Source organism: Quercus robur, chromosome 8 (assembly GCF_932294415.1).
Source record: "Quercus robur chromosome 8, dhQueRobu3.1, whole genome shotgun sequence".
In the NCBI taxonomy this organism is placed as follows: Eukaryota; Viridiplantae; Streptophyta; class Magnoliopsida; order Fagales; family Fagaceae; genus Quercus; species Quercus robur.
In genome coordinates this window covers 60,579,030-60,595,280 of record NC_065541.1, presented here as the reverse complement: position 1 = coordinate 60,595,280, position 16,251 = coordinate 60,579,030, and the positions used below count along the sequence as shown (strand labels likewise).

The following is a 16,251-nucleotide window of genomic DNA, read 5'->3' as shown; positions in this document are numbered from 1 at the left end:
ATAACCATCCAACTAAAGATTCAAGGAACTAATAACCTTTTTTTCCCTTTTACATCAAATGAGAGAAAAGGATTTCTTTCCATGAAAAAGAAAGAACAAAAAGATTAAAAAAAAAAACACAAAAAAAAAAAAACCTTAATGATGTAGCCACAAGATGTGTCATATCTAGGAGGCCTATTGTCAGTGAGTCCAAAATGTTTGAAGCCAACTACCAAGTACCAAAACTATAACAGATAAGTAGACCAAGATAGAGAAAAATAGATAACATAAAGTCTCCACCACAAAGTCCATAGACACCCAAGATTTTCTAAGTCCTAAAAGGTTCACAAGCAAAAACCCCATCATCACCAACAATGGTGTCTCTGCAAAACTCACCCTCAGTCCACAGAACATCATTGTTCCTCAACTCTTTCCCTCAGGTTCTCACTCTCACTCTTTCTCTCATTATCTTCGTCTCTCAATTTTTGTTTATTTTTTCATAACATGTTTATTTGGTTATATTAATGTTATTATGGCTTAGTCACAGAAGCACAGCACGTTACCTTGTTGTAGAAGAGCTGGCATTTCTTTTCTCATTAAAGCTGAACAAGCAGCTAGTTCCTCAACTGGGTCTCTTTCTCAAGGTTGATTAATTTTTTCTTGAATTTAAATGTGCATTATTATAATTTATTGCTTTGTATTTAAAAATTAGACATGAAACCGTGGCTCAATTTGTTTTCTATTAGATATGCACGTGGAAATCCAGTACAAGTAATCAATATTTGCACTTTCTTTTTCTTTAATTTAATGCTAAAGAACCCCATAAATTCATTGAGTCCAACTGGAATTGTTAATTCTCTTGAGTTGTTTGAAACTTCTCCATCTTAAATTTAATTTAATTTAATTTAAAAGTGTCTTGGCTTTTACCTCGTCCCTAGGCCAATAGGTCAATTATTTATACAATTAGTTTATAGGTTATTGTTATGTCTCTAGCCTAGATGGCCTTTGGCACATGAATGCAGTTGGTTGTCATGATTCTAGTTTGTTCTTTTGAGTATGTATATGTTATGTATGAGTGAGTGTATACAGAGGCAAGTACACACATTATACTTTGTTTAATAGTATAGTTTTTTTTTTAAGCATCTCTCTTTTTTCAATGAACAACTGTACTTTTGAATAATAATCAAAATAAGCTAATGAAAATAAGTTCATTCAAACATACAACATTGACTACATATCCTTTTAATTTTCATTTTAAATTTTGGCAGATAGACCCGGGAGACGCCAAGTGCTAGCTATTGGGGCAGTTGCCCCTGGGGTTTTTCTGGTCAATCAAAATTCCAAATCCTGTAAGAATTATTAATCTCAATATGCTGTGGATTTTACCTTCTTTCAAGCCTCCCTTTTAAAGTTTTCCTTTCAAGAAGTTTGGTTTTCCACATCTTTGTACTAATGTAGTGCTCATCCAGGAAAGCAATGCCTGCTATTTGTGCAGTGCATTGGTTTCCTTAAATAATGATGGCTGATATCCTAAGAGTACACCCTTGATATGGCTCAGTTGCTGCAGAAACTAAGAAGGGATATTTGTCAGTCACGGACAAGAAAGATGGATACTCTTTTGTTTATCCATTTGGGTGGCAGGTGTGCTTTGCCACATTTTATGTGCTTCTTTTTTGTTTATAATGTATGTATCTCATGTCAGCCTTTTTTGGTTGGTCTATCAGTAAACTACTAAATACCATAAGTTAAGAGTAGCTCCTCTATGTTCTGTTGTATTGGGAGTTGGCAGGAAGTAGTGGTTGAAGGTCAAGACAAGGTTTTTAAAGATGTCATTGAACCATTAGAAACTGTTAGTGTGAATGTGATCCCAACAAGCAAACAGGACATTCGAGAACTTGGGTCAGCACAAGAGGTTAGCCTTATAATCTGTAGAATTAACATCTTTAACCATTCTTACTTTGTCCATTCCTTAAATTGCTGTGTATATTGGTGTATGATAAGGTTTCAATTACTCAACATACTATTATCACAGATTGCCGAAACATTGATCACAAAGGTCTTGGCCCCTCCTTCCCAAAAAACAAAGCTAATTGAGGCAGCAGAGGTTTGACTCCCTTAATAAGCTTTGTTAATCAGAATTGTGCTTTACATAGTTTTGCTCATGGCTAATACACTGCAATGTATATATAATATTCCCTGTAATATGGAAATTCGTTATATTAGTCTCTTCTCTTTTTGAAACTTGATCATTTTTAAGTTTGGTGGCAAGTTATTCTCAAAAAAAAAAAAAAAAAAAAAAAAAAAGTTTGGTGGAAAGTTTATTTCTACTACAGTTTGAATTTAGTCTCAGAGATTACTATACTTAGTTTGTCTTTAACTCCAATCCAAATTTATCTTCATAAGTCAATGATATGTCAATTTTCTTTCATCTGTTCTATTTTCTTCACTAAAAGAGTACACATATGTCAACAATAAAGTTATACTGTTTTTTTTTTTTGAGAATTATGACCTTAAACTCCAATAAGTTAGGCCAAGTACAAATACATAAGGAAGAGATAATGAAATGTTTGTTTATGTAATAATTACAGATGCCAGTCTACTTTCATTCCGTTCTGACTCAATGAGGCTGCCCTCAATATTGCGTTTTTGGCTGCCATTTTATCATCTACTTGTAGATTTTACAGCTAAGGTCATTAGGGGAGGAAAATTCCACAATTCTGGAACCGTACTTCTAAAATAAGAATAGAGCACACATAAGAATAGAGCAAGTTTTCAACTATTACTTCCAAAATTGTTGATTGATTATTCATTCTTTGTATGTTACAGCATGACGTTGATGGGAAAGCATATTACACATTTGAGTTCATTGCTAAGGCTCCAAACTACACTCGCCATGCTCTCAGCACAGTCTCCATAGGCAATGGTATGGTGTGCTTACTATATTTGGATATGTTGAGATTCTTAGGTGCATGAGTAAGCATCACTGTAGAGATTACTCATTATCACTGCCACAGACCCTCGCCTGCTCCTAATAGATTTACTACTTATTTGGGAAAGAAAGGACTGATTGTGGATTAAGGACAGGTTCACATCCACATAATTATTCCCTCACAACATTATTGGGCCAGAACGACTACTCACTAGGATTTCAGACTATATCCCACATGAAACAACTTATTATACCATCAACTTAGGGTAGCACTGAAAAATTAAGTTTCTTTCTGGTAAAAAAGTCTGCTTTTCAGTTTTAATTGAGAATCACATTGATACTGGCAGGTAAGTTCTACACTTTGACTACAGGGGCCAATGAGAGGAGGTGGGAGAAGATGAAAGACAAATTGCACACGATCGTTGACTCCTTCCAACTTTTCAATGTTTGATGTTATCATTCAATTTTCTCATTTCCATTAGGAAGAGACCATTTTCTGAACTGCGAGTGCATTTTCCTGAATTGTCCAAGAGCCAATACTAGTTAGTAACTAGTACTGTTCAATTTTTACATACTAAGAAGCAGTGCATTGATGAGGAATGGCTATAATGAAATTACATTGAAAGTTATATAATCTATGTGCAGGAAAGCATTTTTGCCAAATGAGTGAACATTATGAATTTATGATGCACATAAATCTTTCATTCCTATTGAAGGCCAGGATGACTTTTTGTTTTATTTTAATAATTGGTCAAGATGACTATATAAAATAACATTTCATTGAGTTGTTAAATCATTATTTAAACATGAGATCCTTTGTGGTCTATTTTATACACGACACAAATTGGTATCTTTCATGTCTCATTTCCCACTGGGGTTGGTATTTTGCAACCAAAGGAGTGCCGAAATTCAGATTTTAAATTTCAAAAATTCTGGTTATAAATTATAATGGAGGAGAATCCCACAATCGCTGCTTTCTTATATTCTCAAGTTAGGCGCAAAGCTTTTCATGGCAACTAATATTTAATTTTTATTATTATCCAGTGTTCAACAGATAAAATAGAAATAATATCACTAGATATATTCCCTTTTTTCTCTATAAAAAATTATTAATTTTTGTGGATATATCAATTGATACATTTCTTTTTTTCTCTATAAAAAATTTGTAATTTTTGTGGATATATCAATTGATACATTTATGCATGAATTTAAGATAATAATACAAATATCGCGAGTTATTTTATACTATACCGAAATTCTTAGGTATACTATATATCCGCATTATAAAGAGTTTTGAGTTTTTATACTATACTGAGATTCTTAGGTATACAATATACCCATTTTATAAAGAGATGAGTGAATTTTTTATACAATACTGAGATTCTTAAGTATACCATGTATATACTTTATAAAGATATTAAGATCCGGTACAATAACTAACCCACTTTACAAAGAGATTGAGTGAGTTTTTTATACAGTACCAAAATTCTTAAGCATATCATATACCCACTTTATAAAGAGTACACTTCAATGATAAACCCTGCTAGATGACTGGAAGCTGATCAGGCCATACCTCATCCATTGACCAGTTCACTTAGTTATTTTGAGCACTAAAATGATAAACTCTGCTAAACATGCTTTGCAGACGTCACTGCGTTTCACAGCAAAAGTGCGTCATCAAAAGTATATAACAAGCCAAGCCTGCCATGCAAAATACAATGGTCTAATCCAAAGATTACATCGTGCAAAATCTTAAAGGTCTGGGTCTGTAACGTTGTTTGGTTGATAGCGGAGATGACCAAAACACAAATTACAAGTCCAAGTTTAAAGTTGGTATCAAACTGTCAGATCAGCTGAGACATAAAATTGCAAGATACAGTTCCTCAAGTACTGAAGCTTTTTAGGTTCCTATTGCTTATGTGGTTATATAGAAAAATAAGTCATGTTTGAATATTGCTTATTTTGTTGAAAATGAAAATTTATTGTGGAAAGTACTGTAGATAAAGGTAAAAATTAGTTGAAATAATTATGACTAGTAAAAAAAGTGATGAATAGTATCAAAAAGTAAATATAAATAGTATCAAAAAGTAAATAAACAGTAACATGAAACCCGCCAAAATTTCAGCAATACACAAAAATCTTTCCTTCTAAGCGCAATCCAAACGCTGCTTTAGAATTTAATGGTCCTTAGAGAAACGTAACATTGTTTGTGTTGCGATGAATAATGCAACCACATGGTTAAATTTTAAATTTAATTGTCCTAAGTTCTCTGCCATTACGACCATGTATAGTCTCATTCATTTCCCTAAGTTCTTTGCTATTACCACCATGTATAATCTCATTCATTAGCAGAATACGTACAAATCATCGCAAGCCTCTGTATGAAACATCAACTGCCTTTGTGTTGCCATAGCTCCCATGTCTATTGTTTCTTGTGTTGCCATAGCTCCCATGTCTGTTGTATCGAATGGGGAACCATTTACAGAACAGTGCAAACAAGACTAAGTAAACATAAAAACAGTTGATCTAGCATCCATTTGGCTACGGCTGATTCTGCATCTATGTTTTCTTTTTCTTTTTTTTCTTTTTTTGAGAAACGCATTTAAGAAAATAATTTCTTAAATGCAGTGAGTCCCGTGCACTGTTTACAAGACTCACAAATCTCTTTTTTCAACAAAACTTTCATTAAAAATAGATTTCACAGCATTATTCACACATTTAAAAATTATTTTGCTACAGTATTTTCAACAAAATAAGCACAGTCCAAACACACCCCTAATACACATCTGTTTTGCAGCAAAAATGGTTCTATGAAACGGAAGAAATGGCATTGCAAATAGAAAAGATAGGGTAACCAATGGCAAATCACCACCACAAATAACTCACATCATCCTAATCAGCATCCAATTGCAAAAGTTGTAAAAAAGATATAGATCCCAATACAAATTTAAATAACCAACTGATATTTGTAGTCCTAACAGAATGCCTCATTACTATCAAAACTGTCATAGCAAGGAAGGACACAGTCACTTTGCTCAAGACACTGGATACAAAGTTATATCTTAGATGATGCCAATCTTGTTTGCCACGTCCAAGGCATCATAGTCTGGTGTCAACCTAACATACGCCTTCTTAGTTCCATCGGGCCTGCAGCACAAAAATCAAAGTCTCTAAATTTTCCAACCTTGTCTATGCAAATAGAAAGCAGTGTAAAAGAACAATAAGAAGTGCCAGAATGATGAAAGCTTCAAATGTTAGCTGTAGCACCACAGATTGTTCAATCTACAGCAGAATTATTAGTGGTTTATTAAGTTGTAGACAGTCCACTCTCTTTCCCATGTAACAAAACACCAAAAATCTTAGTAATAGGATTTCAAAAAAAGACAAATTTATTACAAAACAATCCAGATTTCTTCTCTTATATATCATGTCAAACGTTTTAACAGAAAACAAGTAAACCAACTTAACTTGCTTGCTGATCTTAGGTGTGAATTACTGAAATTTACCTGATCAAAGTGTTCACTTTCTTGGCCTGAATATCATACATCTTCTTCACAGCATCCTTGATCTTCTTCTTGTCAGCACGGATGTCAACAATGAAAACCAGGGTGTTGTTGTCTTCAATCTTCTTCATTGCAGACTCGGTAGTCAATGGAAACTTGAGAATCTGATAATGGTCCAACTTATTTCTAGGTGGAGCACTGATGCGAGGATACTTGGGGTTCCTTGCCTTCTTCAATGTCCTTGGCCGATGAAATGTGACAGATGTCCTGATCTTCTTAGTCTTCTTCTTAAAGGTTGCTCCAGACTTCACAGCCTTGGCAGCCTTCAAGGCTTGAGCCTTTGGATCAGACTTTTTTGTGCTGTCAGCTGTAGAAGATAAAGCTTTAAATCTCAAGTACAGCAAGAAGGTATAAACATGAATACTGTGAACATTTTCATTGTGTAACATGGTAGGAGTTACGCTCATGTGTGCTAAACAAATCAACAATACAGAAACACTTTACAGTAACAAATTTACAGAAACACTGATTAGTACAGGAATCCCTATTAACAAAACTACTTTCCTTGCCCTGATGTTTAACAATTAACACAAATAATGAACGGGCAAAGAGTATATCAAAGAGAAAACCATCTCCATGAGATTTCCACACATTTTCTCTAAAGCATACCGTTGAAGTAGGAGTTTCAGCATCCTCATTTTTTTTACGGTAAAGTTGCATTAATATCCGATGGGTCTTGAACCCATGACATCACCCTCCACCTAACACTGGCAAGGGGGAGGAGGTACTAATTGAGCTAGAGTGCATTGCCGAGTTTTGGATTCCTCATTTCCAAATGAAAATAAAAAATTAGGACCCCAAATGCTCTAGTCCATAATCCATATGGCACATAGACCCAACATGCCCAACTAAAGTTGTTAGATGTAAGAAGAGGATTTTCAAAGCCCACCCCTTCACCCCACCTCATCGCCCACCCGACAATACATAAACATAGCCAATGACCTTTAGGTCAAATGGCATTTGATAGTGTTTCCAACAGAGAAAGCAGGATTAATAACCTCCCTCCACACTAATATATACGTATGCATTAGGAAATTATAACGCACCAAGTACCAATTTTACAGCAAAAACATTAATTTTATGGATCTCAAGCTTTGCGCTATCCTATAGCATAACCATAGGAACACCAGAAACTTATATACATAGAAAAAAAAACATATATGTGCTATACACCCATTAAATATTTATACTGCCAATTTGATTATAAGATTACAAACACCCATCACCAATTTTTTTTTTATTACTACACAAATCATTCGCCTCAGAATCTAATATTTAGCACCTGTAAGATAATACAAACGTAGATTGCTCACCATAGTAAAAAGCAGAAACCCAAAAACATACATAGATTAACATTGGAATAACCCAAAAACAAAAATAAAAAGATCAAGTTGGAAGGAGAAATGTACCTTTAGCAGGAGCCATTGCAAAACGAAGAAAACTCTATCCAAAATCACTTCCTTACCTAAAAAATACAAAAACCAAAGCAAAAACAAAAGCACGAAAAAAGGGTTAGTCTTTGATATTGTCAAATACCCACTTCGATTTTTCAGATCTAGATGCAGGAAAATCGAAGTAAGAGCAAAGTGAAAATGGGGTTTTAGGAGATAGTAACCTGTGTGAGAGAGAGAGAGAGAGAGAGAGAGAGACAGTGCGGCTGAGTAGGGTTTTCAAGCGGAGACGATGAATGCAGTTTTATATAGATAACAGAATTACCGATATAACCTTGTCACGTTGAGCACTTAGCATAAGCCCTAGCTGCCGCTTTGGGATGGGCTTTGGATATTGTATAACGTATTTGGGCTTGTTGGATATATGTTGCCCTTTTGTACCTATTTCTAGGCCCATGGAAGTGTTGTGTTGTATGCTTTGCCTTTTAAGCAGTATTATTTTTTTATTAAAATTTTAACTGAAATCATTTATGTGATATGCCATTTAATATGTTTGCTTATAAATATTTAAAAAAATATTTTTTCAAAAATTGTTAAAACGATTTCAAAATTTTTTTTTTGTTTCTCAAAAAAGAAAAATGATTTGGATAGAATGATTAGATGAATTCGTTTTGAAAAAAATAAGTGACTAAATTGACAAAAATAAAATTTTAAGGCCTAATGTGACTATTGAAGTGAAATTCAAGAGACTAAATTAAATTTTAACCTAAAACCAATGTTAGAGAGAGACGATGGAATATTACCATTTAATAAAGCTACTTTCCCATAATAAGAAATATAGGAATTCGTGAAAATTAATTGGTGTGTATATTAAAATTAACAAAAATATATAATTCAACCATCGAATTCTCAAAATATTAAGAATAATATCATAAAGAATTACATGAGCATAATTACACAAGTGTACCACTCATGTTGCTAATGAAAAATTAGAAATTCTTGATAACACAAATAAGATAGGAGAGAATTTTTAAAATTTTGGTAATAGAGTTCCACTAAAAGTTAATTATGTAAATAATTTTAATATATTTATAATGCACCATTTGAGAGAGAGAGAGAGAGAGAGAGAGAGAGAGAGAGAGAGAGAGAGGACAGTTTATATATATGATATATAGTATATGATAAAAATTAAGGGCTTAAGGTATAGATCTTTTTAGAATTTTGGGTTAGGAGATTTTAGAATTTTTTTTGTTGATAATTTGATAGTTAGAGAATGGGAGGTTTGAACTTTAGATGTTTTGATTGAAAACACTATAAAGTGTCAACTAAACTACAAAGGCTCTTGGCTAAGACCTTACTTTATTTTAGATGAAAAAATGTCATTAGAGCCAAAATCACATTCATCACCATATTGTTTTCTTTTAAAGAAAAAAAAAAAAAAAAACACCTCCAAAACGCTTTTACTTTTTTGAAAAGAAATTTAAAAGAGGTTGAGGTTGCATTTGTAATACAAGAGTGAAGAGACTCCTTTTGCAATGCCAAGCTCCCCATATAATTTGACACGAGACAGTCTTTCAATGGATGTAATTAAGTACTCCTCTCAAATGGTTCCATTGATTTGCAATGCATTGGATTAGTGTTTTTTTTTTTTTTTTTTTTGAAGCATTATAAAATTATTATTAAAACCCTTTTATTTTTAATTGTATTGCTGAATCATGTAAATTTTGTGTGTTAATTTTTTCTTATATTATCTCTATTATCAATGGTATTGCTAAGATATGAAATTTTCAACAGAACACAGATTGCCCCTGAATTCTGAATGTTGATAGCATACAAGATTGTAATGCATTTGAAGAAATTGTGGTTGAAATCTATGAAAAAAAATTGGTATTTTTGGAATACAGTAGCATGGTACTTCATTGTCTCACATGAATAGTACATCTAATAATAAATATAATCAATGAGACTTATTATTATATGAAAAAAAAAAATTGAGTAACACATCGCATTATAACATGAGTACTAGAAAATTACTTGAAATCCACCAAATCAAATACCATAACCCAATTCTAATAATAAAATATTAAAATCCTCTCTCTTGGTATCGTAGGAGATTTTTTTTTTTTTTTTTCCCTCTCAAAGAGGAAGAGACTGCACTTTATTTGGTAAAGTGATGTAATACATTTTGTTTTTAGTTTGATAGTTACAACTTCCAACAATGGAATATAGAATTCAAACTATAATTCCCCTTATAAAAAAAAAAGTGAGTAATGATGCTAAATTATTAGTTTCATGATTATATGAGATTATTAAGGTTTAAACTTATCCTAAGTAGGGGATTGGTAAAGATCTCTATATAAAATATAAAAGGACAGCGTCTCCCCCCCCCCCCCCCCCCCAAAAAATATATATATACACACACACTACTATTTAAGAGGTTTCCCTTATTTGAGATCTTCATTTTTTTTTAGTTCAAAAATGTCCATACACCTCTATGTTGAAGTAGAGACAAAATTAAAGGATAATTCGGTAAAAATATAACTTTAAGGGTATGTTTGGTTGGGGTAAAAACAGGGAGAATGGAAAATAGGGTAAAAAATGACATTTTTCACTGTTTGGTTGAGAGGGGGAGGAGGAGAGAAAAGTGGTGGGGCCCACAAGTTTTCTCTCATCCCCTTTCAAAATACAATCTCTCCAAATTGGAGTGAAAAGTGAGAAAAATATTTGGACAAAATTGCCCCCACCTCTAATTAACGTTTATGATTTTTTTTTTTTTACTTTTCTTTTGTAAAGTTGGCTTGCTCTTTTTGTTTTGTTTTTTTTTTCTTTGTTTTTTTCTTTTGACTTTTCCTTTGTAACGTTGGCTTTTTGTTTTTGTTTTTGTTTTCTTTGTCAGGTGATAGGTTCTTCTTCTTTTCCTTCTTCTTTTTTTTTCTTAATTTTTATTTTTATTATTGTTTTAAGAAAACACTTTTGGATGATTTTTTATGCTATTTTTTTAAATGTCCACTTTCATCTATGCACAATTTTAAAAAAAAGTATAATGTATTACCTTTTGTTTTATTTAAGAGGGACATTATGGTAAATTTATACAAACCTTATTTTCAACCAAATTAAAAAGTTTTTCATCCCTCCACTTTTCCATCCTCTCAACCAAACACAAATGAGAAAAACTAAAAACTTTACTATCCTCCCACTTTTCCATCTTCCATCTATTTCTATACTCTCACTTTTTCATCCTCCCAACCAAACGGATTCTAACTCTCACTATAACATTGTCTAAAAAATAAGATCACTCTCTTGTTGATTTTCGAATTGTTTTATTCACTTATAAATTAAATTCTCAAAATAAAAATTATATATATAAAATAAAAACACAATTTTTTTTTCTACAAATAAACATGTAATATTTGTTCATTTTTTGAAACTAGCCTCATAACTCTTGGTTGTATTAGTAATTATAAATACATAATATTAATAAGAAAACGTGTAAACCTCAAATTGGAATTAATGAAAATTTATGACACTATAAAAAAAAAAAGTCATTGCACGCGCGAAATGCATGTAATGAGGCTAGTATATATAAAAAGACTAACACTATTACATGCTCATTTCCTAAATAATGATAGTAATAATAAATGGGAGTGAAAAAAGAAAAGAAAAAGATAAAGATAAAGATGCAAATAAAAACTCATCATTCAAATTTCAAAGTTCAAACCAAGACAACCATTTAGACCGAACAAAACAAATAGTTCAGAAAAATTACAAAACCCATATTCCATTTCCTAACACATGCTCTCATTCAAATCATCCCCACAATCCACCCCAAAATTAACAAACTTGATTTCCACGAAGGTGCAACCATAACGTCCCTATGCTCCCATATTCCCAAGGAAAACACTGCTTAAAACAGTCTTGGACTGCAATGAGGCTTTCAGCAACTTCAAACCCTATCAATAAAAATGAAAAGAAACATTAATTAATAGCTAAAATCAAAATGAACAAATACGGTCTGTAAGATAATGGGAAACAAAACAAATAGCATATATTATATATATACATATATATATACCTCATCCATGCCCAAATCAACAACCCTCTCCTCAAGTGCACCAACTTCCTTGACACTAAACTTCTGGAGCAAAGCAATACTGGATATAGTAGACATAGGCTTCACTACCAAGTCATCCATCACCATATAAGTCACCACCCCTTTCACATAGCCACCCTCATCATCGGAAGACGCCACTTTTTCCAAGGCAATATATGGTATTTTAGTGTTCATATAGCAATTGCAATTTGGACAAGCGGCACGTGGATCATCAGCCACATTTCTGTGGAAATTTGGGCACATGTAAAACTTTTTTCCGATCATCGTTTCATCAGCCGAAAGCAGGAGAGGGAGATCAGAAGCACTGATAGGAGTTTTGGGCTTCAGTATGGCGTCCTTGCTCTGGTTTGGCTGCAAGTAAGTCTCACTGAGAGTTTCAACGCTCTCATACAAATTTCCTAGGGAACCCACCATGCTATTCTTGGTCAGTAGACGAATTACAGTCCCAACTGGCAGAGAAAGAAGGTTAAAAAGGAAGTCTACAAAGTCCTTTCCAGTTTCTGCAAATAAGACTTTTTTTCCCTTTGTGTCAATGAGGAGCTTCAAACTCACTTTGGAGGATGCCATTGCTATCAACGCCGATCGAAATTAGTGGCTGTGCTTATAAGGACATGTAGATCTATTCTATATATAATATGGCTGGACAGAGGCTATAATAAATAATAATTAATACATAGGGAAGATAAATAGTTTTAGAAAAGAATATTGCTGCATGCATGCCAATGTTGGCTTTCCCATGAGGCCATGAAAGTATTTAATGTTTTATTGGGCCAATTAAGGCCATGCCTAACGGGAAAGAACAAATTGGAATTACTTACCCAACTTTTTTTTGAAAATAGATAATACAATTTTTTGTTTATTTATTAGAATCAACTAAAATAGTTGTTGGTGTTATAATGTTTAGGGTTTTTAGGGTAACTCGAGATTCTAAAATTCAACTATTTCATTGATAACTTAGCGGAAAATGATCCTATCCACGTGAAATATACCAATTTCATTAAATGTTAAAGTGAGTTGGTTGGGTTTACAACATCATCACTTCTCAAACAAATACAGTATTAACTAAGTTAAAATCCGTGTAGCTCACCATTTTTCATATTTTTATAATTTTATGTATCTAATAAAGATATTTATGATACTAATTCCATATCCAATAAAGATATTTTATTGTATAGATTTAATATTTCCTAGCAAATTTAAGGCCATAAGGTCGGCTCAATATGATTTGAGACTTAAGGTAATAATTTTAAGTAAAATATATATTTTCCTATATTCAAATTTCAAGATTTTTTGTCAAGAGACTTGTAACTCAATTGATATCATTTAATGTTTCCAACAGAGATATTTGGCCATTGTAGTAATGGCTCATGAGCTCTAACCTTCTTCTAACTTATTCCACAAACAAACTCATTAGCACTAATATGAAATTTCAGTACACCCATGGAACTTACATTTAGAGGTCTTAGAATTTTTGAGCTTTGAATGAAAAACAATTTTCTGACAGTTTAGGATCTTGAGCTTTGAATGAAAAACAATTTTCTGACAGTTTAGGATCTTCCAAATAGGCTTAGGACGCTACCCATCTCGGTGAAAAATGTGTAAAATAGGACTTTTATTGGTAGAATACAGTTTAAACTTAAAAAAGAATAAACAAATAACGATAATAAAGTGCCACAAATTGCACAAGTACATGATCAAGCGAAGTAAAATATTCACGGTTTGGCTACTAAGCTAGTCGCTTGAGACATCATATTAAAAAACGAACATGGGTAAACTTTGTTTCATTTTGAAGCCTTGAGGTCTACCTTCTATTGAAACAAATTTCACTCAAAAACTTGTTATTAGAAAAATATGACAGTACAGTAGTACGTTTCACTCAAAATGGAAAATGTTGACATGGTTACTTTGCCTTTAGAAGGACACTAGCAACACAATAATCCAAATTTAATTTAGATTCTTGATTGGGTTTCCACTTTAATATATTATATAAGATAAATTAAGTATACTTAAATTTGAGAAGGCATAATGGTATAAGTGAACTTGCAAGTCTTTCTCCCTCCCACACCCAAGCAATCTTATCGATAATTAATGTAGTAGTAAACACAAATTAAAGATGAAAGAATTATGTATTCCCAAGTAGCAAAACTGCATTTTTTTTTTCTTGAAAAGAAAAAGAAAACTTAGCAAAATTTTGCACCAAAAGTTGTTGAACATATTGGCTAACAAACATAAACACAAGGGTTCATTACATTGCAAAACAAGATTTGACATTAAGAACGCAATTGTAACAAAACAAAACAAAATTAATTTGCCAATCACACGGAATTCAGAAAATTGATACTTATTTCTCCATCTTGACTTCCTTCTTCATCATTGGGAGGAAAACATCAGTTAGAATACCCTTCGATTGCAGAGAAGCCTTGAGCAATTTCAAACCCTAACAATAAGCCAAAATGCACAAGCAAAATATTTATTAATAAAAAAGGTGACACTTTCACAATACAGAACTTCAGTGTGTTTTTATTATGATTGAGTGGATAGCGAAGGAAGGGGATACAACAATAGGTTTTTAAGTAAAAATGGTAGGTTTTAGGCATATTTGCTTCCTGACCCTTGCCTTCCACACTTTACAAGCACTTATACTTATATAGTGACTATCGCACCAAAAGTGTACGGTAATTGTAGCCATTAAAATTAATGATCTTTTGTTGTTATTATTATTATTATTTTGCAAATAACTTTGAAATGCAAATTGAACAAGAATAACTCCATGCCCTATTTATTTTTTGACTGAGAAAATATGCCCATGCCCATGCCCACGCCATGCCATTACTCGATATATTATATATGTACTCTAAAATCATGACAGTTTCTACTTGCCAGTCAAGCTGAATCTGATGATATATATATTGAGCAAACCAGTCTAGCTAAGATTAAAAGACCACTTAAGGTTTAGGTATAAGGCCTTAGATAGAAAAATAAGTAGAACCCAACCTCAGTTTTAAGAAGCTTTTAATTGTTAGTATAATTTTCAACAAATGAAAGAACAGAAATTAAAATATGTAAAAGAATGAGTGTGGTAATTAAAAAAGAAAAGAGTGATTAAACATACCACATCCATGTCCAAATCAACCACTTTCTCGTCAAGGGCCCCTATGTCCTTGACATTAAACTTGTTACGAAGAGTGCCAATAATTGAGGTCAACGGTTCCACCGCCAAATCATCCGACACCATGTACGTAATCGTCCCTTTCACGTACCCTCCCTCCCCGGAGGAGGGTTTTGACGATGGGCCTATAAGTTTATAAGAGTAGTTCATAGGTCTGTTGCACATAGGACAGTTTAGGCCATAATCTTTGGACATATATGTGTGCTTTTCATAACACCCAAAGATTGTCCAGGGTGTTGAAAATTCGACGTCTAGCAATTGGAGGAGAGGGTCTGCACAACCACCGGAGACGTAAACTTTGGGCTTCAGGAGAGTGTCTTTGAGTACGTTTGGTTGAAGGTAAGCACCGCTAGAATTTTGAATGCTCTCGTAAATGTTATGCAAGCCGCTCAATACTTCTCGATTGAGATGTGGAAGGAGAGTTCCGACTGGTGGTGCCAGAAAGTTAAAGAGGAAGTCGATGAATTCCTTGCCCGCTTCAACAAACAGCACTCGGCTATTCTTTCTATCTATATAAAGCTTCATGCTCACTTTAGAGGACGCCATTGTAATTCTTTAGGCTGATTTAGTTCAGAAAATTTGAAGTGGCAGTGTTGACTGTTGATAGGTGCATTATATAGGTCTATATATAATTGGAAAGAAGCTTTAGCGTATGGGAAAGAGGAATGGTCTTATGTTTAAGTGAACCATGTACGTTTTCATTGAAAATATCATGAGGCGCTATGTATTAGTGTGGGAAAATTGAACCATATGCATGTTTCTGGAAACGTGATGAGGTGCCAACGTTGGCTTTCCCAAGAAAGTATGTAAGTTTTTTTGTGCCAATTAAGGCCCATTAATAAATAATGGGAATGAGCGAAACAGAATTACTACTAGTTTGGCTTTTTTTTCTTTTTTTTTTTTAATAGAAATGTTTAAGCTTTTGGCAATATTTTTCACACTAATTAGGTTGGTAAGATCTTATGGATTTTCATTTAGGTCTACTATTAACATGAAATTTTTTTTATTTATCATTAACAATTTGTGTCCTTGACATGACTTTTTTTTATTTACCACATCAACAATTATCAAATTATTTGCATCTCTAGACTTTCTCTCAAAGTTTAATT

At 33.0% G+C, this 16,251-nt stretch overlaps 4 protein-coding genes across 6 annotated transcripts; 1 reads left to right on the top strand and 3 right to left on the bottom strand.

The window, feature by feature from the left end:
- The first annotated feature begins 244 nt into the window (after positions 1 to 244).
- Positions 245 to 3,571, top strand: LOC126697416 (psbP-like protein 1, chloroplastic). 2 transcript variants are annotated; one of them, XM_050394409.1, is made up of 8 exons: positions 245 to 419; positions 521 to 623; positions 1,248 to 1,328; positions 1,538 to 1,620; positions 1,769 to 1,891; positions 2,012 to 2,083; positions 2,806 to 2,902; positions 3,256 to 3,571. In XM_050394409.1, the coding sequence occupies exons 1-8, from the start codon at positions 354 to 356 to the stop codon at positions 3,357 to 3,359; spliced, it is 729 nt and encodes a 242-aa protein (XP_050250366.1). In that variant the 5' UTR covers positions 245 to 353; the 3' UTR covers positions 3,360 to 3,571. The 2 variants fall into 2 exon arrangements, with proteins under 2 accessions (XP_050250366.1, XP_050250367.1); XM_050394410.1 differs by having other exon boundaries at positions 253 to 419; positions 527 to 623.
- A 2,143-nt stretch (positions 3,572 to 5,714) lies between these two features.
- On the bottom strand, positions 5,715 to 8,185 carry LOC126697409 (60S ribosomal protein L23a). 2 transcript variants are annotated; one of them, XM_050394405.1, is made up of 4 exons: positions 8,087 to 8,185; positions 7,881 to 7,936; positions 6,415 to 6,778; positions 5,715 to 6,055 (listed from the first exon to the last, which is right to left on the bottom strand). In XM_050394405.1, exons 2-4 carry the CDS (start codon positions 7,894 to 7,896, stop codon positions 5,971 to 5,973), a joined length of 465 nt encoding a protein of 154 aa, XP_050250362.1. In that variant the 5' UTR covers positions 7,897 to 7,936; positions 8,087 to 8,185; the 3' UTR covers positions 5,715 to 5,970. The 2 variants fall into 2 exon arrangements, with proteins under 2 accessions (XP_050250362.1, XP_050250363.1); XM_050394406.1 differs by lacking the exon at positions 8,087 to 8,185 and having other exon boundaries at positions 7,881 to 7,938.
- A 3,549-nt stretch (positions 8,186 to 11,734) lies between these two features.
- Positions 11,735 to 12,540, bottom strand: LOC126696566 (uncharacterized). The gene is made up of 2 exons (XM_050393284.1): positions 11,935 to 12,540; positions 11,735 to 11,812 (listed from the first exon to the last, which is right to left on the bottom strand). The coding sequence occupies exons 1-2, from the start codon at positions 12,538 to 12,540 to the stop codon at positions 11,735 to 11,737; spliced, it is 684 nt and encodes a 227-aa protein (XP_050249241.1).
- A 1,774-nt stretch (positions 12,541 to 14,314) lies between these two features.
- LOC126696565 (uncharacterized) lies at positions 14,315 to 15,688 on the bottom strand. Its single transcript, XM_050393283.1, has 2 exons — positions 15,086 to 15,688; positions 14,315 to 14,410 (listed from the first exon to the last, which is right to left on the bottom strand). The coding sequence occupies exons 1-2, from the start codon at positions 15,686 to 15,688 to the stop codon at positions 14,315 to 14,317; spliced, it is 699 nt and encodes a 232-aa protein (XP_050249240.1).
- Positions 15,689 to 16,251: the final 563 nt, after the last annotated feature.

Excerpts from the sequence above, each read along its gene's own strand:
- LOC126696565 (XM_050393283.1), bottom strand. The coding sequence starts at position 15,688 with ATGGCGTCCTCTAAAGTGAGCATGAAGCTTTATATAGATAGAAAGAAT. Across the intron at positions 14,411-15,085 it reads TTGATTTGGACATGGATGTG|GGTTTGAAATTGCTCAAGGC; the intron begins GTATGTTTAATC and ends GCTTATTGTTAG.
- LOC126696566 (XM_050393284.1), bottom strand. The coding sequence starts at position 12,540 with ATGGCATCCTCCAAAGTGAGTTTGAAGCTCCTCATTGACACAAAGGGA. Across the intron at positions 11,813-11,934 it reads TTGATTTGGGCATGGATGAG|GGTTTGAAGTTGCTGAAAGC; the intron begins GTATATATATAT and ends TTTTATTGATAG.
- LOC126697416 (XM_050394409.1), top strand. The coding sequence starts at position 354 with ATGGTGTCTCTGCAAAACTCACCCTCAGTCCACAGAACATCATTGTTC. Across the intron at positions 624-1,247 it reads AACTGGGTCTCTTTCTCAAG|ATAGACCCGGGAGACGCCAA; the intron begins GTTGATTAATTT and ends AAATTTTGGCAG. Across the intron at positions 1,329-1,537 it reads CAATCAAAATTCCAAATCCT|TTGCTGCAGAAACTAAGAAG; the intron begins GTAAGAATTATT and ends GATATGGCTCAG.
- LOC126697409 (XM_050394405.1), bottom strand. Across the intron at positions 6,056-6,414 it reads AAAGTGAACACTTTGATCAG|GCCCGATGGAACTAAGAAGG; the intron begins GTAAATTTCAGT and ends TTTGTGCTGCAG.